This window comes from Salmo salar, chromosome 28 (genome assembly GCF_965601325.2).
Source record: "Salmo salar chromosome 28, fSalSal1, whole genome shotgun sequence".
In the NCBI taxonomy this organism is placed as follows: Eukaryota; Metazoa; Chordata; class Actinopteri; order Salmoniformes; family Salmonidae; genus Salmo; species Salmo salar.
In genome coordinates this window covers 44,476,752-44,504,223 of record NC_138318.1, presented here as the reverse complement: position 1 = coordinate 44,504,223, position 27,472 = coordinate 44,476,752, and the positions used below count along the sequence as shown (strand labels likewise).

General features: G+C 42.5%; 1 protein-coding gene across 1 annotated transcript; it reads right to left on the bottom strand.

The window, feature by feature from the left end:
* Positions 1-3,457: 3,457 nt before the first annotated feature.
* LOC106610853 (adenylosuccinate synthetase isozyme 2) lies at positions 3,458-27,379 on the bottom strand. The gene is made up of 13 exons (XM_014210489.3): positions 26,903-27,379; positions 20,824-20,926; positions 16,870-16,938; positions 16,699-16,749; positions 13,956-14,022; positions 12,547-12,654; positions 12,350-12,431; positions 12,087-12,213; positions 9,747-9,901; positions 9,197-9,321; positions 8,931-9,028; positions 7,619-7,768; positions 3,458-7,466 (listed from the first exon to the last, which is right to left on the bottom strand). Exons 1-13 carry the CDS (start codon positions 27,092-27,094, stop codon positions 7,414-7,416), a joined length of 1,380 nt encoding a protein of 459 aa, XP_014065964.1. The 5' UTR covers positions 27,095-27,379; the 3' UTR covers positions 3,458-7,413.
* Between the last annotated feature and the right edge of the window lie 93 nt (positions 27,380-27,472).

Below are 27,472 nucleotides of genomic sequence, written 5' to 3'. Positions count from 1 at the left end.
ATATGAAGGGCAAACAAAGTGGAGAGCCCTGGACAGTGGCCGCACACTGAGGTTAGACGCAAATACTTATCATCCAAACCGGAAAGAGAAGCAACAGCCAGGGCCAGGCCACTGTGTGATGTGGTCTACCTGTGACTGCTCACACAATCCAGCTGCTTGTTTTATGAAGGGGATACATACATACATACATACATGCTTGTCAAGTGACATTTAGTATATTTGTGGGCAATGATCAGCTGTTCTTATCCATTTCCCTGGAATCCCAAACAATGGTTGAGTTTCATCATCCTTCAGCGTCGACCATGACTGGAATAAATGTGGTTTTACTTAGATGTCAACTATCAGAGGAAGTTGGGCAAAACAAGGGAAATGAGCCAGGAGTCATAAGGTCGAATAAATACACTGGACAAAAAAAAAAGTTTAAAAAAAGTGCCTTCAGAAAGTATTCAGACCCCTTGACTTTTTCACATTACAGCCTTATTCTAAACTGGATTAAATAAATAAAACATTCTCAGCAATCCACACACAACACCCAATAATGACAAAGCAAAAAACAGGCTACATTTTTTTCAAATAACAAATAAATCAGAAATACCTTATTTACATAAGTATTCAGACCCTTTGCTATGAGACTCGAGATTGAGCTCAGGTGCATCCTGTTTTCTGTGATCATCCTTGAGATGTTTGTACAACTTGATTGGAGTACACCTGTGGTAAATTCAATTGATTGGACATTATCTGGAAAGGCACACCTGTCTGTATGAGGTCCCACAGTTGACAGTGCATGTCAGTGCAAAAACCAAGCCATTAGGTCGAAATATTTGTCCGTAGAGCTCCGAGACAGGATTGTGTCAAGGCATAGATCTGGGGATGGGTACCAAAATATTTCTGCAGCATTGAAGTTCCACAAGAACACAGCGGCCTCCATCATTCTTAAATGGAAAAAGTTTGGAACCACCAAGACTCTTCCTAGTTGGCCGCCTGGCCAAACTGAACAATCAGGGGAGGGGACCTTGGTCAGGGAGGGGACCAAGAATCTGATGGTCACGCTGACAGAGCTCGAGAGTTCCTCTGTGGAGATGGGAGGACAACCATCTCTGCAGCACTCCACCAATCAGGCCTTTATGGTAAAGTGGCCAGACGGAAACCACCCCTCAGTAAAAACAAAAAAAAAGTACATCAGTCCACTTGGAGTTTGCCAAAAGGCATGTCAATACTCTGAGACCATGAGAAACAAGATTATCTGGTCTGATGAAACCGAGATTGAACTATTTGGCCTAAATGCCAAGAGTCTCGTCTGGAGGAAACCTGGCACCATCCCTACGGTGAAGCACGGTGGTGGCAGCATCATGCTGTGGGCATGTTTTTCAGTGGCAGGGACTGGGAGACTAGTCAAGATCAAGGCAAAAATGAACGCAGCAAAGTACAGAGAGATCCTTGATGAAAACCTGCTCCAGAGCACTCAGGACCTCCAGACTCCAGGTTCACCTTCCAATACAACACCGACCCCAAGCACACAGTCAGGACAACGCAGGAGTGGCTTCGGGACAAGTCTCAATGTCCCTGAGTGGCCCAGCCAGAGCCCGGACATAAACCTGATCGAACATCTCTGGAGAGACCTGAAAATAGCTGTGCAGCAACGCTCCCATCCATCCAACCTGACAGAGCTTAAGAGGATCTGCAGGGAAGAATGGGAGAAACTCTCCAGATACAGGTGCCAACCTTGTAGCGTCATACCCAAGAAGACTCAAAGCTGTAATCACTGCCAAAAGGTGCTTCAACAAAGTACTGAGTAAAGGTCCTGAACACTTATGTAAATGCCATTAAATATATTTTTTTATAAATTTGCTTTGTCATTATTGGGTATTGTGTGTAGATTGATGAGCGGAAAAAAACTATTTAAATCAGTTTTAGAAAAAGGATGTAACATAATGTGGAAAAATTCAAGGGGTCTGAATACTTTCCAAATGCATTGTAAACACAACTTTAAAATAAAAGATCCCAGAAATGTCCATAAATGCTTCTCTCAAATTCTGTGCACAAATTTGTTTTCATCACCGTTAGTGAGCATTTCTCATTTCCAAGATAATCCATCCACTTGACAGGTGTGGCATATCAATAAGCTGATTAAACAGCATGATCATTACACAGGTGCACCTTGTGCAGGAGACAAAAGCCCACTAAAATGTGTAGTTATCACAACCATGCCACAGATGTCTCAAGTTAAGGGGCCATGCAATTGGCATGCTGCCTGCAGGAATGTACACCAGAGCTGTTGCCAGAGAATTTAATGTTCATTTCACTACCATAAGCCACCTCGAATGTCGTTTTAGAGAATCTGGCAGTACGTCCAATCAGCCTCACAACCGCAGACCACGTGTAACCACGCCAGCTCAGGACCTCTACATCCATTTTCCTCACCTGCGGGACAGTCAAACGAGCCACAAGGATAGCTTGTGAAACTGTGGGTTTGCAAAACCTAAGATTTTCTGCACAAATGTCAGAAACAGTCTCAGGGAAGCTCGACTGCATGCTCGTCGTCCTCACCAGGGTCTTGAACCACCTTTAGTGGACAAATGCTCACCTTCGATGGTCACTGGCACGCTTGAGAAGTGTGCTCGTCACGGATTAATTACTATTTCAACTGTACTGGGCAGATGGCAGACAGCGTATATGGCGCGTGTGGGCCAGCGGTTTGCTGATGTCAATGTTGTGAACCGAGTGCACCATGGTGTCGGTATGGTACGGCAGGAATAAGCTTTGAATGCAGATACCATGAGATCCTAAGGCCCATTGTTGTGCCATTAATCCGTCGCCATCATCTCATGTTTCAGCATGATAATGCCCGGCTCCACGTTGCAAGGATCTGTACACAGTTCCTGGAAGCTGAAAATGTCCCAATTCTTCCGTGGTCTGCATACTCACCAGATATGTCACCCATTGAGCATGTTTGGGAAGCTCTGGATCAACATGTACAGCAGTGTGTTCCAGTTTATGCCAATATCCAGCAACTTCACACAGCCATTCTGGGACAACATTCATAGGCCACAAACAGTCTGATCAACAGAATCATTTGTTTTCCCAGTCATGTGAAATCCATAGATCAAATGTATTTGACTGATTTCCTTATATAAACTAACAGTCAATTCTTATAAATTATTGCATGCATCTTTTTGTTCAGTGTAGTATTTAAAATTCTCAGCCAGTACCTTGTATTCCTAGTGGTACAAATGAGAGTATTCAAAGGTAAACAACTCCCTCTGGTGGCCATGTAATGAAGTACAGGCAATTCTAACAATTAGTGTAGTTGTCTTAAGATAGCTTGGCAGATTCTGACCATGGTGGTGGGGGGTGCCATGAGAGTTAAGCTACTCAAAGACAGTTGAGAAACAGAAAACATTTGACCCCTCTAGAACAGACATGGATGAATTTGAAATGTAAAAAATTAAAATACTGATTATATATTTCTCATGTTTAATTTATTAGTTGGAATCTTGTTCTAGGGTTGTATTAACAATTGTTACATTTTTTAAATTACAGAGTAATTTCAATATTTAAGACAAGTACTGTACAAACAACATTTGATAAAACTCCACAGCCCAAAAAAAGCATATTGAACACCGAGCTACAATAAGGTGACGATCATATGGTATTGGATATCATATATATACACACACACATTTATAGAGTTAACAAAGCAGCAACACATTGCAGAACTGAAAGTAGATAAATAGTTTCAAAACAAAAAGACCAAATGTGATTACATGTGCAATATTCAAATGAACAGGTTAAAAATTGGAGTTAGATTAAAACCTAGTCATCAAGCCAATGAATGTTTCTTTAAAAATGGCACTAATTTAAATTATTAGTGAGTTTAATGACTTTGGAAGGTAGTGCTGGGAAGAAAACACACTGTACAGCAAACATTGAACAAAATCTGGATTTTTCACCTGGATCAGGATCCACTGTACTCTACATTTCTCTTAATTTAGAGAAGGATTTCATCCCTTTGTCTCAAAGCATCAAAAACTCCTACACATATGTTTTTGGCTAAAGGAAGCTTGTTGTCAATTCATTTTACACATTGCTCCTCAAAGCCTAATTAACTGACAAAGTTGTTTGGATCCCACTCAAAACAACAATGTTAAGCATGCCATGTTGAGCTGATGTGGTGGGATAGAGAACACAATACTAAGCCACCTTCAAGACACTACCTGGACCCTGTTTTGACTATTTTTAAAATACACCCTTCTTTCCTTGAGGACATCACTGTAGTGTAGGTGAAAGCTTTGGCGTAACCATCTTTTGACCGATCCATTAATTTCCAGACAAGCCTCAAGGTAGAAAAGAAAGATGTATGTCAGAGGTATTCAGACAAGGCCCAGGTTAACATTTAAGGCCACTAAAATAACAATCTCTGATATGTTAAAATCCACATGGAACAATGAAACAGACTACCAGTGAACGTAAGCCTAGCGGAGATAACTGCTCTACTGAAAACAGTGATGTAAGAATGTATCTGACACAGTAACAACAGTGCATCCGGAAAGCATTCAGACGCCTTAACTTTTGACATTGTTACTTTAAAGCCCTAATCTAAAAACAGATTAATAGTCCCCCCCCCCCCATCAAGCTACACAATGCCCCATAATGACAAAGCAACAGGTTTTGAATTGTAAATATTATATTTACATAAGTATTCAGACCCTTCACTCAGTACTTTGTTGAACCACCTTTGGCAGCGATTACAGCCTCAAGTCTTCTTGGGTATGACGCTACAAGGTTGGCACCTGTATCTGGAGAGTTTCTCCCATTCTTCTCTGCAGATCCTCTCAAGCGCTGTTAGGTTGGACGGGGAGTGTCGTTGCAGTCATTTTTAGGTCTCGCCAGAGATGTTTGATCTGGTTCAAGTCCAGGCCACTCAAGGACATTGAGACTTGTCCCAAAGCCACTCCTGCGTTGTCTTGGCTGTGAGCTTAGGGTTGTTGTCCTGTCGAAAGGTGAACCTTCACCCCAGTCTGAGGTCCTGAGCACGCGTTAATCAAGGATATATCTGTACTTTGCTCCATTCAGCTTTCCCTCGATCCTGACTAGTCTCCCACTCCCTGCTGCTGAAAACATCTCCACAGCATGATGCTGCCACCACGCTTCACCCTAGGGTTGGTGCCAGGTTTCCTCCAGACGTGACGCTTGGCATTCAGGCCAAAGAGTTCAATTTTGGTTTCACCAGACCAGATAATCTTGTTTCTCATGGTCTGAGTCCTTTAGGTGCGGGTGGTTATGTGAATTTTACTGAGGAGTGGCTTCCGCTTGGCTACTCTACCAGAAAGGCCTGGAGTGCTGCAGAGATGGTTGTCCTTCTGGAAGGTTCGCCCATCTCCACAGAGAAACTCTGGAGCTCTGTCAGAGTGACCATCGGATTCTCGGTCACCTCCCTGACCAAGGCCCTTCTCCCCTGATTGCCCAGTTTGGCTGGGCAGCCAGCTCTAGGAAGAGTCTTGGTGGTTTCCAAACTTATTCCATTTAAGAACAATGGAGGCCACTGTTCTTGGGGACCTTCAATGCTGCAAATCTGTGCCTCGACACAATCCTGTCTTGAGCTCTACGGACAATTCCTTCAACCTCATGGCTTGGTTTTTGCACTGACAACTGTGGGACCTTACATAGACAGGTGTGTGCCTTTCAAATTATGTCCAATCAATTGAATTTACCACAGGTGGACTCCAATCAAGTTGTATAAACATCAAGGACGATCAATAGAAACAGGACGCACCGGAACTCAATTTGGAGTCTCATAGCAAAGGGTCTGAACACTTATGTAGGTATATATGGTATTTCTTTTTGTATAAATGTGCAAACATTTCTAAAAACCTGTTTTCACATAGTCATTATGGGGTATTGTGTGTAGATTGATGAGGATTTTTTGTTGTTGAATTTAATCCATTTTAGAATAAGGCTGTAACAAAAGACCCCTTTCCTGTGGAAAAAGGGAAGGGGTCTGACACGTCCATATATAAAAAAGAGAAAGCACTCCACCACCAATGCAGAAAGCCCTTCTTTCACAGCAGTCTACACCCATCTCTGTAGAGACCTGCAGATACAAAGGCAAACTAATGTTTGAGCCGTTTCCCATTTGTACTTGAATAGGCACCTCATGAACAAGTTTGAACTTTAACACGCCTCTCCTCGTAACTATTTTTATTTCATAATCGAGCCATTCAGAGGTTTACATATTCAATCCATACGTAAACAGGCAAGATCATTTAATTTGAAATATTTTGATTTTATATGAGTGATTGAAATAGAACTAACGGGAAACACGTTACTGAGTCAGGAGACAATCTGCTGTCTAATAAACTACATCTGCAGAAACACCCACACGTCTAACAGTAGCAGAACAGAATCAACCATACCTAGTCCTAGAAATAAAATATACACTGATATGATCGTGTAGAAATCCTGAGACTAGAGTTCAGCATATCTACATCGTGTTCGCGTTGGAGCTTAAATTTAGGATTGCATTCATGCGTCATTTCAAATGTGGAGTTTGATAGCAAGATGACCCATCAACATGCAAACTGACCTATTCTGCTCACTGTTTAGTAGTACAACTTTTTACTGCTTTGAAATGAGACAACATTTCTAGTCAACTGGGGAAATGAATGAGAGGTTGTTTGATTGCGACGCCTCCAAAAGGCCCATTTAAGATCGTAATGGAACCTAAATCTATGTTCTTGCATAATGGCATCGCTCCAGTTTTGTTGCTGGGAACAAGGTCTTTGTAACAAACAGATTCTACATTTTCTGCAACTATCCAATTTGAATACAGAGACTGGTATTGTCAGGGACCGTTGTCCATGCAGAACACATGGAATCTGTAGTTGCTAGAGGGCCGTTTCATGGCCATGGGCTCGTTGGCTCATGCTAGGTATCAAGAATACATCTACACAAACTGGCACAAGTGATTTCATCACAGTACAGCCACAAAACATCTGTTAATGAATCAACCAAGTTCCACTGCAGCACTGTACACGTGGTCATACTGAACAGTCTGACATTGGCTTGTAGACGGGTCAATGACAGTGTGTCACACATCTGGATCAGAGGTTGGAATATGGGGATATTGAATGGATATGAGTTTGTATGTAGTGCATGTGCAAGTGTGGCAGAAGAGCAGAACCAGAAAGGCCAGAAGAGGGGGCTTTCTCACAAACCATACATGGGGAGTAACAGATGTAGGCTGGCAAGCAGCTGAAGTGTACTTCCATCTTAACAACCAGAGAGGCAATTTTGAAGAGTCTCCAATGAGGGGGGGGGTCATGCAGCATAGACCACCTTCCCAGGCCACAGGAACCAGGCAGCCATCTGGAGGTAGGGAGAAGGGACTGAGGATCTGGTCTGGAGGAGAAGCTCTTAGAAGATCTGGATCATGGACTCCCGAGATTTTCCGACTCCAATCCATTTCACTGCGGGTGAAAAGGAGTTATTGAAAAGCTTTACCAATAAAACACCAAATGTCCCCAGATATGGTCCATACCTATGACCTCTACAAATGGACATTTCACCACATCTGCATCAACTGGACATCAAGGTGTTGAGGGGGGAGGGGGGTTCTTACCGGGCACACCAAGGTGCTCCTCAATGTAGCGGACATATTTCTGGGCATTCTCTGGCAGCTCATCGAACGTTCTGACGGCAGAGGTGTCACTGTTCCAACCTGGCAGGGTGGCATACTGAACCTCAACACTTTGTAAGACTTCCTGGTTAGCTGGGGAGAGGTGGGGACAATGTCAGGCCATTGGCTACCATAAACATCTTAAGATCAGACTTAGTGGCAGCTGAGCGGGGTATTGGCAGGTAGCCTAGCGGTTAGAGCGTTGGGCCAGTAACCGAAAGGTCACTAGTTCAAATAACCGAGCTGACAAGGTGAAAAATCAGTCTGTGCGCTCTTGAGCAAGGCACTTAACCCTAATTTGTTCCAGGAGCACCATATATAAAGCAAGTTGAGGAGACTAAACTGCTTGGATTAACCCTGGATTGTAAACAGTCATGGTCAAAACATATTGATACAACAGTAGCTAAGATGGGGAGAGGCATGTCCATAATAAATGCACAGCTCTGCCTTCTTAACACTATCAACAAGGCAGGTCCTACAGGCCCTAGTTGTGTCACACCTGGATTACTGTTCAGTCGTGTGGTCAGGTGCCACAAAGAGGGACTAAGGAAAATTACAATTGGCTCAGAACAGGGTAGCATGGCTGGCCCTTGGATGTACACAGAGCTAACAATAATATGCATGTCAATCTCTCCTGGCTCAAAGTGGAGGAGAGATTGACTTCATCACTACTTGTTTTTGTGAGAGGTATTGACATGTCGAAAGCCCCGAGGTGTCCGTTTAAACTACTAGCACACAGCATACCCCACAAGACATGCCACCTGAGGTCTCTTCACTGTCCCCAAGTCCAGAACCGAATATGGGAGGTGCACAGTACTACATAGAGCGATGACTACATGGAACTCTATTCCACATCAGGTAACTGATGCAAGCAGCATAATCAGATTGAAAGAATGTTTTATAAATACGCCTTATGGAACAGCGGGGACTGAAGAGACATGATAAGACACACAGTGATTGTGTAGATGTGATAGTAGAGTAGTGGCCTGAAGGAACAAAATGTGTAATGTTTTAAATGTGTTAACTGCCTTAATGTTGCTGGACCCCAGGAAGAGTAGCTGCTGATTTGGCAGGAACGAAATGGGGATCCTTATTAAATACTACTATGGCTGACCATGTAAAACACATTTCACTGCACCTATCCAGTGTATGTGACAAAAAAACCACATTGTTTTTTGGGGGGATACTGCAATTAAGAATATAATATGCTCCCTTATCTGGTTCACTTCATCCTCATTAACAAGGAGCAGCCTACCTGGAAAATGAGGTATATTTTCACCGTCCACAGAGTAGGACACACCAACTTTGATCTCAGGGAGCACATCCAAGATGTCTAGCTTGGTGAGAGCTAAGCTGAATGGGAGGACAACAGAACATTGGGAGGTTAGCAGGCATGTTAACAACACCCAAATGCAGGATGTGTAAAACGCTGATAAGGTCTATTGAAGTATACTGAGACCGTAAGTAAAAAGCGGGAGGTGTGGTAATGGACAGTACAGAGTTGAGCGAGGGGGAACTCACGCAGTGAAGCCGTTAATCATGTGGGCATATTTGATGAGCACGAGGTCCAGCCAACCGCATCTCCTTTTACGGCCCGTGGTCACACCCACTTCTTTCCCCCTCGTCTGCAGGAGCTCCCCAACGTCCTTCAAGAAGGAAAGACACACTCAAGAATCACTAAGATCGCTGACAACGTAAACCATGGCCATGTTTTAAAATGTCGCCATTCTCTGTCCTGTCCAGGTGGAGAAACTGGTAGTTCCGTTATTGTATGGATTATTTCACAAGCTCCACCAGAGGGAGCTGTTTAACAACCAACTATCGTTCCCAAAACTGCTGACACCCACACAGTCGCATGCCTCTGCTGTTCACAGAATACACACTGGATTTCAGAACGCTGATGACTCAATCAGCAACTATGCCGTACCCCCCCACATTGACACTACAGTCTACTCACACTGGATACAGAGAGCAGGAAACACAGCCATGTGAACCAATATGACTCTAGCCTGCAGCTGTTAAAGGCACTAAGGCCTGGCTTCCCTCAAGGTAGACAGGCTGACATTCTTACATTGAACTGCTCAGAGGGAAAGGCTCCGATGCCAACCCGGGTGGTGTAGGCCTTGACCACGCCGTACACCTCACCCACGTTCTGAGGCGGCATGCCTAGGCCCGTGCACACCCCGCCTACTGTGCAGTTAGAGGAGGTCACGAAAGGGTAGGTTCCTGAAACCAACATACCAAAAGGATAAACACCCTCTTATTTCCTTCTCCCTCAGATAAAAGACATAACAATGCATTGGTGCTGCAGTCAAGTTACAGATGATTATCATAGCACAATGACTGTATTAACATACAGTACCAGTCTTGTCTACATTGCAGAATAGTGAAGACATCCAAACTTTGAAATAACATGTGGCAACCAAAACAAATCGAAAATATATTTTATATTTGAGATTCTTCAAAGTAGCCACACTTTTTGCCTTGACAGCTTTGCACACTCTTGGCATGCGCTCAACCAGCTTCACCTGGAATGCTTTGCCAACAGTCTTGAAGGAGTTCCCACATATGCTGAGCACTTGTTGGCTGCTTTTCCTTCACGCTGCGGTCCAACTCATCCCAACTGGATTGAGATTGGGTGATTGTGGAGGCCAGGTCATCAGATGCAGCACTCCATCACGCTCCTTGGTCAAATAGCCCTTACACAGCCTGGAGGTGTGTTGGGTAATTATCCTGTTGAAAAACAAATGATAGTGGGACTAAGTACAAACCATATGGGATGGCGTATCGCTGCAGAATGCTGTGGTAGCCATGCTGGTTAAGTGTCCCTTGAATTCTAAATAAATCCCAGACAGTGTCACCAGCAAAGCACCCCCACACCGCCTCCTTCATGCTTCACGGTAGGAACCACACATGCAGAGATCATCCGTTCACCTACTTCGCATCACACAAAGACACGGCGGTTGGAACCAAAACTAAAATTTGGACTCATCGGACCAAAGGACAGATTTCCACCGGACTAATGTCCATTGCACGTGTTTCCTGGCCCAAGCAAGTCTTTTCTTCTTATTAGTGTGTGTGCTTTAGCAGTGGTTTCTTGGCAGCAATTCGACCATGAAGGCCTGATTAACGCAGTCTCCTCTGAACAGTTGATGTTGAGATGTGTTTGTTACTAGAACTCTATGAAGCATTTATTTTGGCTGTAATTTCTGAGGCTGGTAACTTTAACGAACTTATCCTCTGCAGCAGAGATAACTCTGGGTCTTCCTTTCCTGTGGCGGTCCTCATGAGAGCCAGTTTCATTATAGCGCTTGATGGTTTTTGACATTTTCCAGATTGACTGACCTTCATGTCTTAAATTAATGATGGTCTGTCATTTCTCTTTGCTTATTTGAGCTGTTCTTTCCATAATATTGTCTTGATCTTTTACCAAATAGGGACATCTTCAGTATACCACCCCTACCTTGTTACACCACAACTGATTGGCTCAAATGCATTAAGGAAAGAATTTCCACAAATTCACTTTTCACAAGGTACACCTGTTAATTGAAATGCATCCCAGGTGACTACCTTATGAAGCTAGTTGAGAGAATGCCAAGAGTGTGCAAAGCTTTCATCAAGGCAAAGGGTGGCTATTTGAAGAATCTCAAATATATTTGATTTGTTTAATCTTTTTTGGTTACTACACGACTCCATGTGTTATTTCATAGTTGATGTCTCCACTATTATTCTACAATGTAGAAAATAATACAAATAAAAACCCTTGAATGAGTAGGTGTCCAAACTTTTGACTGGTGCTATAGCTTGTAATACAAGTAAAGGAAACTAAACGCTTCAGTCTTAACATGACATGCAAACAATCTCCCTGTCAGGTGTGCTTAAACAGAGGTGGATTTTCCAGTCCAGGTTAATGGGCCTTTCCGATCAAAGGGGTTGAGAATTCCCCCCCATAAATGTCTGCACAGGTACAAAAACCATTCTCCTTTATGCAAATAACATTAGCAAGGCCATATGATACCTCCTACTTTCACCTACTACCATTGTGTCAAGGAAAAAGAAAATGGTGACCGTCTGTACATAGCAACCCTCTCCTTCAGCAGTTGTGTTAATGGACTATGGCATGCTTTGTGACAGAAATATCTTAAAGTGACACTAGACAGCATAGCTCAGAGTCATGCACGGTATAAGAGTGGTCTCTGGTGTTTGGAGCAGTGAACAGGTTGTTCCAATCCTTATGACAGCTCTGATACAACTGTTTCAGAGTTAACTCACCAGTAAAAACGGCTTGAATTTCCAGCCGGCTTCTTGAAGACCATCAGTTTGTTAGCTTGATCAGTTCAATGGGGGTTAGTTGGCAATTGACACAGTGAAAGCGGTTAACTGACATTATGACATAGTGGGGGATACTCACCAAAGTCAATATCTAAGAGGGCAGCATTGGCTCCTTCTACCAGGATCTTTTTGGGAGGTCCATGTAGGGCCTCGTACATGTAGAAGACGCCATCTTTCACCATATGCTTTAACTTCTCCACGTAATCCTGGACAAGAACACCACACACACACACACACACACACACACACACACGTAACCCTAAAAATACACTGAAATGTAGGAAGGACATAATGTATCCAGTGATAGGTTTATTCAACTGATATGGAGGACCTGCATCTGACCTTCAACTTGGACAACTCTCCATCGATGTCAATCACCAGGGTCGGGTACATAGACTGATACTGCGAGGCTAAGACTTTAAATCTACAGAGGATAGACGTCAATACAATTCCATTTTAATCTTACCAGAGCTAGTTGTACTCTGAATAACAAGAGGATAGCCATTATTGGCCATATGAGGACAAGGCCACACCCTCACCTTTCAGAGAACTGCGTGAAGTCAGACATGAGGTCACATATCCGGAGGCCAATGCGGGCTGCTTTGGCTGAGTACACCGGGCCAATCCCCTTTTTTGTTGTTCCGAGGCTGGGTGAGGAATACAGGGAACAATACAGTCACTGCCTCGACATCAACCACACACACACACCGGTCCTTCAACATGCATTTGTATGTGACTGTGTAAGGTCAGGCGTGATGGAGTTATAGGGAAGAAGCTACTATTCTAAGGATTGTTTATGGGGCTGGAACATCACTTGCTGCTGACTGAAACAATGGCTCTGCAGTGAGGGTTGGAGAGCATCATCACAGTCACATGGTGCTGCTAGGGGATGTCTGGTGACTTAACATCCCTGGTCTGATGTAGGGATGACTTCTCATGTGAGAAAGACCTTATCAGTGAGGATATAAGTGGTCATCTGGAGCGGAGACAGGGTACCATGAGTACTAACCCCTCCAGCAAGACGGCAAAATAACAGGTCAGGTCCACCATGAGACTCCTGGAACAAGTCATGCTGTTACTGCAGGAGATCTAATCTAAGCCTCTGTCTCTGTTCTCTGCCTCTGAGGTAAGAGTGAAGTTGTAAAGCCTTGTGGAATTTCAACACCATAACTGGTGATATAAGCCTATAATGAGTTGCCCTTTACTACCCATGGGAGAAAACTGGTACAATACATAGCTGTTGAGCAAGTTCAAACACTGCAGACTGTTTAACACAATAATTCAAATCAGGACAGTGTGCTTATCTTGATCCTGAACAAAAGCTTAAAATGCCCTGTATATCAGTGCTGTCCTGTGTCTAAGCTGTCCTTCCTAACCTCTTCTCAGAACCAGATTGGGTGTCTCCATCACAGGTAACAGTAGTAACCTGCAATAGCTCCATGACTAACTGGTAACAAACAGGAACCTGCAATAGCTACATTACAGTGTAGGATTTGTTTGCTATTCCTGAATATGGAATAAACCCAAGACTACACAGTATGCGGGAAAAACTTGGCTAAATCACAGCCACTTCTTTTCAGGCAGAACACACAAGGCAAAACTGTTAAAACTGCTCCACAACACCAGTGCAGAGAACTAAGTTGGGATATTTCATATTTGACATCTTTGGAGACTTCAGTCAGTTGAGGTTGTTCCAGTACTTATGCTAGCTTGACTTTATGCTGAAAAGGTTTATACTGCGTATCCGCCGTAGAAAGGGAATCTTTATTTTTCAGCTCTGCTTCCAGCTGGAGTCAGTTACGGTTGTTTCATCTTACAAGGCTGGACGCATGGAAGGGCTAATATACTACACATTCGACCCCCCAAAATTCTGTTTTACAGCACTGCTGCAAGCTGAACCATTACTGAGCCATAAACCAGGAGAATGACAGGTGGCGGGGGTTCTTACTTCTTGCCCGCTTGCTCTTGTCTCTGCTGCTCTTGCACACCGTCGACCGCTTGATGGAAATCAAACACTGTGGAAGGAGGTAGAAGGGCAAACTCACAATCCTAGTCACCTCGCCCCCACTTCTCTGCTCCTCACTAAAACCTAGCGTAGTATCCCAATTATCTCCCTTTTCTCCCCGGAAGTGGTCCCTTGTGCACTCGACACCCATTTGAATGCATTGGATTGGTTGGAGAATCCACAATAGTTCATACACCAATCCTTCATTTTTAAATCCATGAAGGGAAGTGAGCAGTAGTGTCTGTTGCTCTCTTCCAGTCAGAACTGACCCCTCTTTCTCACAGGGGCCCTATAAAACCAGATTTCTTTTGCCCGACTCAATTTTTTTGCTTAGTAGAGCCTTAGCAAGGCCACTTTTGGGACTACAGTATCTTATAAAATCTGCATTTTCTCCATTTAGTTTCAGGTTTTCCGCTCTCAAAACTCACTTTTTTTGATAGAAATCCAAATTAGAAAAACAACTAAGTACACAGCAATGCTTAAACCACATCAGGAGATTACTTTTGAGGTCTGAGAGAAAACATTTTTTTTTTGCTTAGTTACCCTTTAATTCCAGTGTGCACCAGCAAGAGGCTGTTTTTAGTAGCGCACATGTGATGGTAGAGTTTGCAAAACAAATATTAACTGGATGGATGCAAATAATAATGATACCATTCTGCCAGGTAAGCATAGGCTACTTTGTAGTTAATATTTAATGGAGAAGGTTTTTAGGAAAGCCTTTCCAGCTACCAGAAGACTTTATTAACATCATGGCAAACGGCTACACAACGTGGTAGACAAGCCCACTGCACATAGACAAGAAATTCTCATTGCCTCTTCAGAAAGTTGCAAGAAACACAAATCACTGATTCATTTTGTTCATGTCTTATGATAAACTTGGGCAAACTAAGACATGTTCAATACATTTAGTTGATTCCCTACTATGCATTTCAGAATTTTGTTGAAATCTGTTTTGTCTGAATTCCATTATTCCATCCACATTCTCCGCATCACAGATTTTATAGGGCCCTCTAGTCCCTAAAGCTGCCTTGCTGAGGCACTACTGAACAAAAGCGGTTTATAAGTAGTGTCCTTTTTTGGGAATTTCTCGCTGTGCCGACTGGACAGTTTGGCACTTCGAAACTGAGCACGCAGACAAAACATCTAAAAGGCTCTCTGCACAACAAGTCTAGTGGAGTAGAGTTTACCACTTAAAGGTTAACCAAACAGTCCCAAAGGACAGATAACACAACAAACAATTCACAGTCATTTCTGTGTAAAAAACTAATCTCCCTTTTCCCTCCACACCTCTTCATAGAATAAAATGGACCAAGGTTGGGCTGGGGGGGGACTGAATAATGTAGCCTAATAAAAGGAGTCCAAGTCATTCTGCTTTTCACAACAACAAAAACTGTTTCTGAAGATTTATGTAACATTTGACTTAAAAACAGGTCCTTCAGAGTGCATCTTAGGTCAAATCAACCCCTCCTTATAGCTACTTTGAGGAAAAATCAACTTACTATGACTGTGATATGTGGTTGTCCCACCTAGCCATCTTAAGAATGCACTAAGTCACTCTGGATAAGAGAATCTGCTAAATGACGCAGATTTAAATGTACAAAATACGAAAGGTTCCTTAAACAGCTAAGATAATCAATTGGCCACCTTCACCCCCCCCTCCCCCAAATAACAGAAACATGTTCTCCATGAAAGCCTCCAAGTCACAGCATTTTTGGATCTCTTCTGGGCACCAGCTTTGCACAGACCCTGGCAGTGGTATTCACTAACTAAGAGCCCAACTTTTGATTACATTTTTTTTTTTTTTTAAGTAACTAGGCAAGTCAGATAAGAACAAATTGTTATTTACAATGACAGCCTACCCCGGCCAAACCCGGACGGCGCTGGGCCAATTGTGTGCCGTCCCCTATGGGATAAAGTATGATAAGCTCTGCTTGTCAAAATGTGACAATTGGAATGCATTTATGATGAAAATAAAAACATTGATGGAAAAGAAAGCTGACTCATTATTCCCATGAACTGTAGTCCTGTAACGTTCTATATAGTAGAGTATAGAGCAGGGGTGTCAAACATACAGTGAGGGGAACAATCCAGGCCAGCAAGAGGAACAAAACTCAAGATACTTTAAAGTGACTAAAACCAAATCTCTGTAGAAATGATGGACCCACATTCATACAGTTTCTTGACTGTGTCTAGCTAATAATTCACTGAAATGAAAGCTAGGCAGTTAGGAGCATAGAAAATTCCCAAAATGATGCCATGGACTTTTTGGGGGCAAATTGACAGCAAGGAAATATAACACATTCAGTCCAGTCCTCCAAACGTCGTTGAAGACAGAATGCGGCCCCCGGGACAACATTAGTTTGACACCCCTAGTATAGAGTATGGGCCTCCCGAGTGGCGCAGTGGTCTAAGACACTGCATCTCAGTGCAAGAGGTGTCACCGTGTGTGGGTCCACCTGGTTCGAATCCAGGCTGCATCACATCCGGCCGTGTTCGGGAGTCCCATAGGGCAGCGCACAATTGGCCCAGCAGTGTCCGTGTTTGGCCAGGGTAGGCAGTCATTGTAAATAATAATTTGTTCTTAACTAGACTAGCCTAGTTAAATAAATAAATTAAAAAATGATTAATAGAGCAGCTGAAGTTGTAATATAAAGGCCCTTAAAGAAAAGCCTGAGGCAGAGCTTACCAATGTGTGCTCGGTCTGAAATGATCAGCCTCTTGTCCCAGCCCACCAGACCTGAACACACACACACACACACACACGACATCTGACAGTAGCCCCTTTAAGCAATATGGCAATCTTCTAGGCATCGGAGTAAAAGGGAATATTAAAACAGGATAGTGCCTTCATACTCACTTTTGCCTTTGCGCACATTCTTCTCAGCCTCCTCAAAGAGGCCAGGCAGGTGGATCACTACCCCATTACCTGCAGAACAGACACAGGCAACATGGAAGATGTGGAGAAAGTAATGCATCAGTAACCAAACAGGGAAGTGAACAAAAGTACTTTCCCATGAAGAGCTAAATACACGTACTTAGTCAATAAAAGTTTCTTAGAAAAACAGGTCTGCTCTTCCACTGAGCAATCATGAAGGCCACACATTAATCAAATGAGGAGAATGCCATAACCTTTTCTGCACATAGAAAGTCTTATTCAAGATGACTTTTTCTCATGGCAAACACTGCTCTGGATTCTTTTTTGCCCTCTGAAAGCCTGCCTGTAGAGTTCAACTAGAGAGCAATAGTAGACAGTGTGCAAGTTAAGAATTGATTCACTTAACATTCTATATGTTGAACTGCTGACGAATCGTGGTTAACTTCTTTGGGGTAGGGGGCAGGATTTCACATCCGGATGAAAAATGTGCCCAGAGTCAACTGCCTGCTACTCAGGCCCAAAAGCTAGAATATGCATATAATTAGTAGATTTGGATACAAAACTGAAGTTTCTAAAACTGTTTGAATGATGTCTGAGAATAACAGAACTCATATGGCAGGCAAAAACCTGAGAAAAATCCAAGCAGGAAGTGTGGAAATCTGAGGTTTGTAGTTTTTCAATTGATTGCCTATCCAATATAGTGTAAATGGGGTCATATTGCACTTCCTAAGGCTTCCACTAGATGTCAACAGTCTTTAGAACGTTGTTTCAGGCTTCTACTGTGAATGGGAAGAGAACAAGAGCTGATTGAGTCAGGTGTCTGCCAGTCGGCCATTATTTTAGTTACGCGCTCGGCCATGAGCACGAGCTCAGTTCCCTTTCCTTTATGAAGACAAAGGAATTGTCCGGTTGGAATATTTATGATAAAAACATCCTGAAGATTGATTCTACACATCGTTTGACATGTTTCTACAAACTGTAATAACTTTTTTTGACTTTGTCTGGACTTTAGTGCGCGTGCCTTCTGCATTTGGAATAGTGAACCTAATGCGCGAACAAAATTGAGGTATTTGGACATAGAGATGAACTTTATCGAACATTTGTGGAACTGGGATTCCTGGGAGTGCATTCCGATGAAGATCAAAGGTAAGTGAATATTTATAATGCCATTTCTGACTTCTGTTGACTCCACAATATGGCGGGTATGTGTATGGCTTGTTTTGGTTTCTGAGCGCTGTACTCAGATTATTGCAAAGTGTGCTTTCGCCGTAAAGCTTTTTTGAAATCTGACAGAGGTTGCATTAAGGAGAATTTTATCTATAATTCTGTGCATAACACTTGTATCTTTTATCAAAGTTGATGAGTATTTCTGTAAATTGATGTGCTCATTCACCGGCAGTTTTGGAGGCAAAACATTTCACGCCAACGTAAATTATTTTTTTTAAATATAAACTTTATCGAGCAAAACATACATGTATTGTGTAACATGAAGTCCTATGAGTGCCATCTGATGAAGATCAAAGGTTAGTGATTAATTTTAGCTGTATTTCTGGTTTTTGTGACGCCTCTCCTTGCTTGGAGAATGGCTGTGTGGTTTTTCTTGTCTAGGTGCTGTCCTAACAATCTATTGCAATGCTTTCGATGTAAAGCCTTTTTGAAATCGGACACTGTGGTTGGATTAACGAGAAGATTCTTTAAAATGGTGTATAATACTTGTGAGAAATTCGAATTATGAGATTTTTGTTGTTTTGAATTTGGCGCTCTGCTATTTCACTGGCTGTTGGCGAGTGGGACGCTAGCGTATCACCACATACTGGCTTTGCTTGAATTTACCTGCCAATGCATTGTTGTTCAGGACATTTAAAAATATATATATTTAAAAATTTGAAGTAGCCTATATGATCACACTGGTAATAGATCCATTGTTGTTTTACTTGTGAGGCACAGCTGAGTGAACATAAATTTAAATAATTGGCATTTTATTTTACTGGGCTGATGGTGCCTGCATCTGATGGTCAGTCTCAGCGGAGGGAGAGAGCAGCAGACTAAGGGTCCGTCTCAACATCCCTCCACTGACACTGACCAAAAAGGGACACCGTCTTCCAGCTGATGGTGAAACTCGAGTTAAACCGCATTATTTCTGCCTCATGCACAAATTCATGTTGTGACGCCTATGAAGAGTGTTGGAGTCGGGGTTAAACTTGGAACATTGTTATACTCAAAAGTATAGGAACATTATGACACCCCTCATGTCTCTTTTGTAACTAATGAAGTTTGAGGGGTTGAGTGCAGGGAAAACAAATGCATGTAACAGTACTGATAAGGGGAGAAACCATTGAAGGCTCATATCACTTAGTTCCCTGCTTAGCAAGAATGATATGAATGGTGGTATGAATACCACCATGGGGGAAGCCATGTCTGTGTCTGAGTCACAGCTGTATCGACCTTTTGGGAAGAATTCAACTTGGTTAAGCTTCTCTAGTGTCTGAGTCACAGCTGTATCGACCTTTTGGGAAGAATTCAACTTGGTTAAGCTTCTCTAGTGCCTGAGTCACAGCTGTATCGACCTTTTGGGAAGAATTCAACTTGGTTAAGCTTCTCTAGTGTCTGAGTCACAGCTGTATCGACCTTTTGGGAAGAATTCAACTTGGTTAAGCTTCTCTAGTGCCTGAGTCACAGCTGTATCGACCTTTTGGGAAGAATTCAACTTGGTTAAGCTTCTCTAGTGTCTGAGTCACAGCTGTATCGACCTTTTGGGAAGAATTCAACTTGGTTAAGCTTCTCTAGTGCCTGAGTCACAGCTGTATTGACCTTTTGGGAAGAATTAAACTTGGTTAAGCTTCTCTAGTGCCTGAGTCACAGCTGTATTGACCTTTTGGGAAGAATTAAACTTGGTTAAGCTTCTCTAGTGTCTGAGTTATTTACTCAAAATTAGAACCTAACAAGAGTGAAATATTCCTCAATATAAATAAAGACCCCCACCACTAATAATAACAATGCAAGCCTATCAATACACTTTCCTACTCATTCATTACTGCTGCACTGCTTGTAGCGCTGAGTGGAAATAGGAAGAACAAACATTTTATGGGTTATAAAAAAAAGTGATGAATACAAAGTGTTGACAGAACTGAGAAACGACTGGAACTCACTCATAAAAACAGCAGCTCTTTGCTGTATTCGTTGACAGTCTCCCTCTAGTCATGATTTAAACGTTTTGAAATCTCACAGTATCAATTTTGTCGTCGCTTTCTTTTATGCCTGCTACGTTACTGCAGACTCAGTCATCTGAGCTATCTGATTGGCCAGCGGTCGCATAGTGCACTTGATTTCCTCTCCAGGCCCACCGGGAAGGCAGAGTTTGTTCTTTCAGACACATGACATGGCAACAGTTTGCCTGCCCGGCACGCAGGGCAGCTGAATTGGCTACACATACCTTCAACAGCCCGAGACTAATACAAAAATATACATGTAAAAAAACTAATAGGAACACAAGGCTTTATCGTTGGTTTATCATGATTGACAAGTCGATCGTGATCGACCGGTTGGTGACCATTGGACTAAACAGTCAGTCAGCCCATTTGCGAAATGTTACTGCAGATAAAATGTGATCTGTAGCAGTTAGCCTGCGAGGTGGCTCCCAGTCAAGTCGATCACTGTGGCGTCAGGCAAAACTGGAAATATTAGAATGTAATACAGATTGGCTAGATTTAGAGAGGAGAAGTCATTCATTTTAGCTGCTTGCATACGAAAGTGTGTGGATGGAAACTGCACAGGAGATTCAATAAACAGAAAGCTGTATGAACCAAAGACTAGAGAACTGACCATAGTAAACCATGAGCATTTCTTCATAGCTCAATTCTTATTGTGAAATCAGCCATTTTTCCTGTTCAGTCCTCAGTCCAGTAAATAAGGGACCAGAGGCTGAGTTCTACTCACCAATGAAAGCAGTGACCTTAGGGTTGATAATGCCGCTGGGTAGAAGGTGGAAGTCATACTCCACAGAGTCCACCACCACCGTGTGTCCTGCATTGTTACCACCCTGCAGAGAGGTACACAGAGGGAGAGTCAGAGAGACAAGACATCCAACATTATGAAACAAAAACCACCACAAGCAATATGAAAGGCTATAGCCTTGCTTTTCACAACTCAATATTGGACATACAGCAGAAGCACGTCAACCTTTCCCCCATATTTGTACAGTATGTTCTTTTGAACACAGATGTGGTTTGGCCTCTAGTCTCTGACCCTGGAACTCTGACACAGATATCAGAAGAGCCCATTCATATACACTGACAACCTAGCGCCTATTGACGATAATAGAACTCCCCTGGCCAGAAGATGCTAAGAGTCCCGATGCGTGCTCTAAACGTTAACATGCATCGCTTACGGTAGGGTTTCAGAAACATAAGAAAAGTATCTTTCATATCAGCGAGAAGGAATTGTCAAAAACAAAAAGGTTAAATTACTACACACCTTTATAGGGTTCCCACACTGCCATATTTCCATGTTACATTGCTTCTAGAGTCAATTGGCCTCTAAATAGAACATGCAGTGCATTCGGAATGTATTCCAAACCCTTAAATTATCCACAGTTACATTACAACCTTACCCTAAAATGGATTAAATAGGGCCTCCCAATTTGCGCAGCAGTCTAAGGCACTGCATTGCTTGAGGCGTCACTACAGACCCGGGTTCAATCCCAGGCTGTGTCACAACCGGCCGTGACCCCATAGGGCGGTGCACAATTGGACCAGCATCATCCAGGTTGGGGAGGGTTTGGCCGGGGGGCTTCACTTGGCATACGGGGGGAGAAGCAAGGTTTGGTGGGTCATGTTTGAGGAAGCATGACTCGCCTCTCGAGCCCGTTGGAAAGTTGCAGCGATGAGATCGAGGAAAAGTAAAATACAAAGAAAATATGTTTTTCCTCATCAAGCGAAAAACAGGTGTAGAATTTTTTGCAAATGTATTACAAATAAAATAAATACCTTATTTACATAAAAGTATTCAGACCCTTTGCTATGAGACTCAAAATTGAACTCAGGCACTTCCTGTTTTCATTAATCATCCTTGAGATGATTCTACAACTTGATTAGAGTACCCCTGTGGTAAATTAAACTGATTGGGGAAGGGTACCAAAACATTTCTGCAGCATTGAAGGTCCAGAAGAACAGTGGCCTCCATTCTTAAATGGAAGACGTTTCAAACCACCAAGACTCTTTCTAGAGCTGGACCCCCAGTCAAACTGGGCAATCGGGGGAGAAGGGCCTTGGTCAGGGAGGTGACCAAGAACCAGATGGTCACTCTGACAGAGCTCCTCTGTGGAGAAGGGAGAACCTTCCAAAAGGATCACCAATCAGGCCTTTATGGTAGAGTGGCCAGACAGAAGCTACTCCTCAGTAAAAGGCACATGACATCCCACTTGGAGTTTGCCAAAAGGCACCTAAAGACTCTGACATTGAGAAACAAGATTCTCTGGTCTGATGAAACCAAGATTGAACTCTTTGGCCTGAATGCCAAGTGTCATATCTGGAGGAAACCTGGCACCATCCCTATAGTGAAGCATAGTGGTGGCAGCATTGTGCAGTGGGGCTGTTTTTCAGCGGCAGGGACTGGGAGACTAGTCAGGAGAGGCAAAGATGAACAGAGCAAAGTACAGAGAGGTCCTTGATGAAAACCTGCTCCAGAGCGCTCTGGACCTCAGTCTAACAGGACAACAACCCTAAGCACACAGCCAAGACAACGCAGGAGTGGGTTCGGGACAAGTCTGACTATCCTTGAGTGGCCCAGCCAGAGCCCGGACTTGAACATCTCTGACGAGACCTGAAAATAGCTGTGCAGCTCCCCATCCAACCTGACAGAGCTTGAGAGGGAGGACCTGCAGAGAAGTATGGGAGAAACTCCCCAAATACAGGTGTGCCAAGCTACCAAAGCTAATTGCTACCAAAGGCACGTCAACAAAGAACTGAGTAAAGAGCCTGAATACTTATGTAAATGTGACGTTTATTGTTTTATAAATTTGCAAACAAAATATCTATAAACCTGTTTTTTCTTTGTTATTATGGGGGCATTGTGTGTAGATGAAGTTGTTTTTCCTCTAATCAATCAATTTTAGAAATCGCTGTAACCTACCAAAATGTGGAAAAAGGCAACGTGTCTGAATACTTTCCAAAGGCACTGCATCTACCTCAAATACCTTATGATCTATCCTGATGCCTAGTCACTTTACCCTGCCTTCATGTGCATATCTACCTCAACCCTGCACATTGATCTGGTACTCCTTGCATGCACTGAGTGCATAAAACATGCACTTTCAATGACAGCTTTCACCTGGTAAGTCTATGATCCCCTATTGATATCACTTGTTAAATCCACTCCAAAACCAGTGTAGATGAAGGACAGGAGACGGATTAAAAATCCTTCATTAACCTTTGAGACATGGATTGTGTATGTGTGCAATTCAGAGGGTGAATGGGCAATACAAAACATTTAAGTGCCTTTTAACGGGGTACGGTAGTAGGTGCCAGGCGCACTGGTTTGTGTCAAGAACTGCCATGCTGCCCAGTTCACACTCAACAGTTTCCTGTGTGTATCAAGGAACGCTTTCGACACCTTGTAGAGTCCATGCCCCGACGAATTGAGGCCATTCTGAGGGCCAAAGGTTACAACTCAATATTAGGAAGGCGTTCTTAACCTCAAAGATCGGACCCTTTCAATTTGCACCTAAAATGACATACCCAAATCCAACTGCCTGTAGCCCAGGACCTCAAGTAAGGATATGCATATTCTTGATACAATTTGAAAGGAAATACATTTTTAAAAACACTTCGTGGAAGTTTGTGGAAATGCGAAATTAATGTAGGAAAATATAACATTAGATCTGGTAAAAGATAGTGATGGGTGTTCAAAAATTAGAACCCAGTGCCTACATTTGAATATAAAAATGTATTTCATCAACCAAAACTATGCTACATTTTATCTCTGGTACCCTGAGAATGACAAATCAGAGCAAGATTACTGAATGTAAGTACATTTACCTTCAGGGGTGAATGTATCAAACCAGTTGCCATAAGTTTGTTGTGCACTCTTCAAACAGCATGGTATTTTTTCACTGTAATAGCTACTGTAAATTGGACAGTGCAGTTCAATTCTTTATCTAAGCTTTATGCCCATATAAGACATGTTCTTGGCACTTACAACGTCATGCTAATCACATTAGCTCAACCGTCCCGGTGGAGGGACACCGATCACGTAGAGGTTTTAATGCTTTGTACAGTCAGGGTATAACGCCATTCTTGTGTAATTTTATTTCTCGCTTTATTGTATTTTTAAACCCTGCATCGTTGGGGAGGGCTCGTAAGCAAGCATTTCACAGTCAAGTCTACACCAGTTGTATTTGCTGCATGTGGAAAATAAAATTTGATTTGACCCATCTATCACATAGCCAAACACATGAGCTGGACAAGAGATACCAGATTCCATCTCGCACATTATATCTCCCAAGTCGCCATCCCAACACAGTATAAGAAAAGGGAGAAGTTGAAACAGAACACACTTGTTGATTATTAGGTAACTACAACAGACCATTGGCAGTAGAACAGAGCCGAACAGTAGTTTGACAGTACACTTTATTGATGAGGAGTTAACTGAAAGGTCGGTGCTTGCAAACATCATAGGCTAGGTCACGGAGATCACTGGAGAGAAAACATCGCTCTGGGGTTGAGAGAAGCTTTAACCGCCTGGGGACTGAATGAGGAGCTCCTAGTGTGCCTAACGATAACGGTGCAAACGTGGTGAAGGCCATTGCATTGAATGATTGGATCAGACAAATGTTTTAGACACAAGCTGCACCTTGCAATCGGTAAGCTACATGTTAAGGCACTGACTAATAATTTCAATTATAATAATTATAAATAGTTACCCTGACTGCAGAAATGTCCACCAGAGCTGTTGCCAGAGAATTTAATGTCAATTTCTCTACCATGTCGTTTTAGAGAATTTGGCAGTACCTCCTACCGGCCTCAACTGCAGACCATGTGTAACCACGCCAGCCCAGGACCTTCGCATCCGGCTTCTTCACCTGTGGGATCGTCTGAGGGGTATTGAAGAGTATTTCTGTCTGTAATAAAGCCTTTTTGTGGGGGAAAAAACGAATTCTGATTGGCTGGGCCTGGTTGCCAAGTGGGTGGGTCTATGCCCTCCCAGACCCACCTATGGATGCATCCCTGCCCAGTCATGAAATCCATAGATTAGGGGCTAATTAACTTATTTCAATTGACGGATTTCCTTATAAGAACTGTAACTCCATAATATCTTCGAAATTGTTGCATGTTGGGTTTATATTTTTGTTCAGTGTAGTTTAAATAGAAAAATGGCTACAACTTAGTTCAATTGAATCACAGTAGGTCTTTGAATGTACCAAAAAGAGTCAGGAGATCTTACCTAAGGCCACTTGGTGAATCTTACTGCCAAAGGCTGCAGCACTGAGGTGTGATGCATAAGGGTCTGATCTCACCCCACTCGTCATAGTGAAAGCTGTAGAGGATGGTCTCTTTGTTCCAGTCAGCTGATTCCAGGAAGCGCATTTCAAAGGGACTTTTAGGGATGTCCATCATAAATAAAAGTTTGATTTTGAATGAAGCAACACATCTGCCAGTACCTTCAAGATGGGAAATCAATAAATGGGAAATCCAGAGAAATTTTGAAAAATGGCCAGATATTCCATAAGAGAGCCTTAACGGACACCATGGCAAAACTTCATAGAAGATTTTTGTCTGAGAATCCAAGGCACAACCTTTCCAAGGCTCAATTCTTTAAAAGTAAGCCATTTTGGATTGACCGCGAAGAGTCACAAACATGTGCTTGCAAATGCATGAAAACTTTGGCTTTAAGATAAAGAAGCTACACCAGCTTGGGGTCATAGAAACATCATCCCAAGGGACACTGAACAGGCCTGTGTGTGTAGTGACATGTGCTGTTCTAATGTTTTTGTATGCGTTTTTAGCCTATGTACTTTTGAAGCACTGCAAAATTAAATTGATTGAACTTGAATCCATGATTGTGGCAATATTATCTCATTTATTTCCTACATTAAATGTTATTAACCATACCCCAGTCTTAATAAACTTATTCTCATTACCGAAATCAACCTAATTTCAAAAACCTATGTATCATTACCACAACAGGTGATCATTTTAATTTAATATAAGTAAAAATAGTAAGTTTACTTTAAATGCAGGCTTGCCACAATTTTGAAATATATGTCAGGTTTCAATGAAATATCAAAAATATTAGGTTGTAGATTGCGGAAGGTGTTGCAGTAATGAGATCAGTCATAATCAAATAATGTTAATTTAGAAATATATTTTATTTCAGAGTTTCAAGTAACTGTGCATGACCGTTAATAATCTTTTTTTTTTTTTTTTAATTATTAGCTTTCCTGTTGGTCTTGACATTCAGACCATTGGTAGAGATTTTTAAGGACTTGTTTGGGAAAATGTTGAAAAAGGTGTTAATTTGTCAGTAAATGTTTTTAAATTAATGGTCAAACACTCCAGACCTTGTTATTAACGCCTAAAAGGGAAATTTGTTGATGCAATCATTTAAGATTGTGAGAATCACCCAATTACAACAAAAACAGATTTAGCTAACTAACCAGCCAACACTAGCTTAGGCGGCTAACTAGCAAAGCAAGTTGGCACAAACACACAAGTTCGAGCTACTGTTGGCTAGTTAGTTTTGTAATTACAACAAATACAGATTTAACTAACGTTAGTTAAAACACAGAACCAGAGATGGATAATAATCTTTGGCACAGCAATTCAGCCTTTGGGGCTAGTTTTTGTTGCAACACACTGACTGTCACAACCTTGGCTCGCTAACTTGTTAGCTTAGTTATATTGCTAGCTAGGTAATGTTAGCTATATTATTTACAATTATATGTCCTTCAGCTAGCTTATTAGCTAGCATACGTTTAGCCCATTCCATTCATAGACGGTAACGTGGCTCTGTAATTTACCTGGCATCTGCAAACAATATCGGCGTCCTGAGCGAGTAGGTCCACAACTTTCCCTTTGCCCTCGTCGCCCCATTGAGCCCCTAGCACTACAGTCACCCTGTTGCCAACATTTGGTCTGGCCACGTGTGGCTCTGTACTAGTGCTATGGGCTGCACCGTTTTGCGCAGCATCTTTTCTCCGGCCTTCCGACATGTCCGTCTCGTTATTCTCTGCAATTCTGCTTTGGCAGTAGTGGTTGCAAACTAGTCCTGCGCGCGATCTGAAATACAGTTTATTTTAAACAGACACGCCCACTAGCTCCATTAATCTACAACAACAGCCAGAGTGTGAAGAGATTGGATTAATGCTCCGGCCCTGCGTTGTCCCCGACACGACATCTAGATGGAACTGTACCAGCCACAAGCGTACAAACAGCATAACACCGGACCTCAGCCTTTGGTTTGTCGTATGGAATATGTGGGGGCCATACTGTTTGTGAGCCAAATTAACGTCTCTTTTAGGTGAACAGACAAAAAATATCAGGCTCCCCGAAAAGACTGAATGCCCATCACTATATTTTTTCTATTTGGT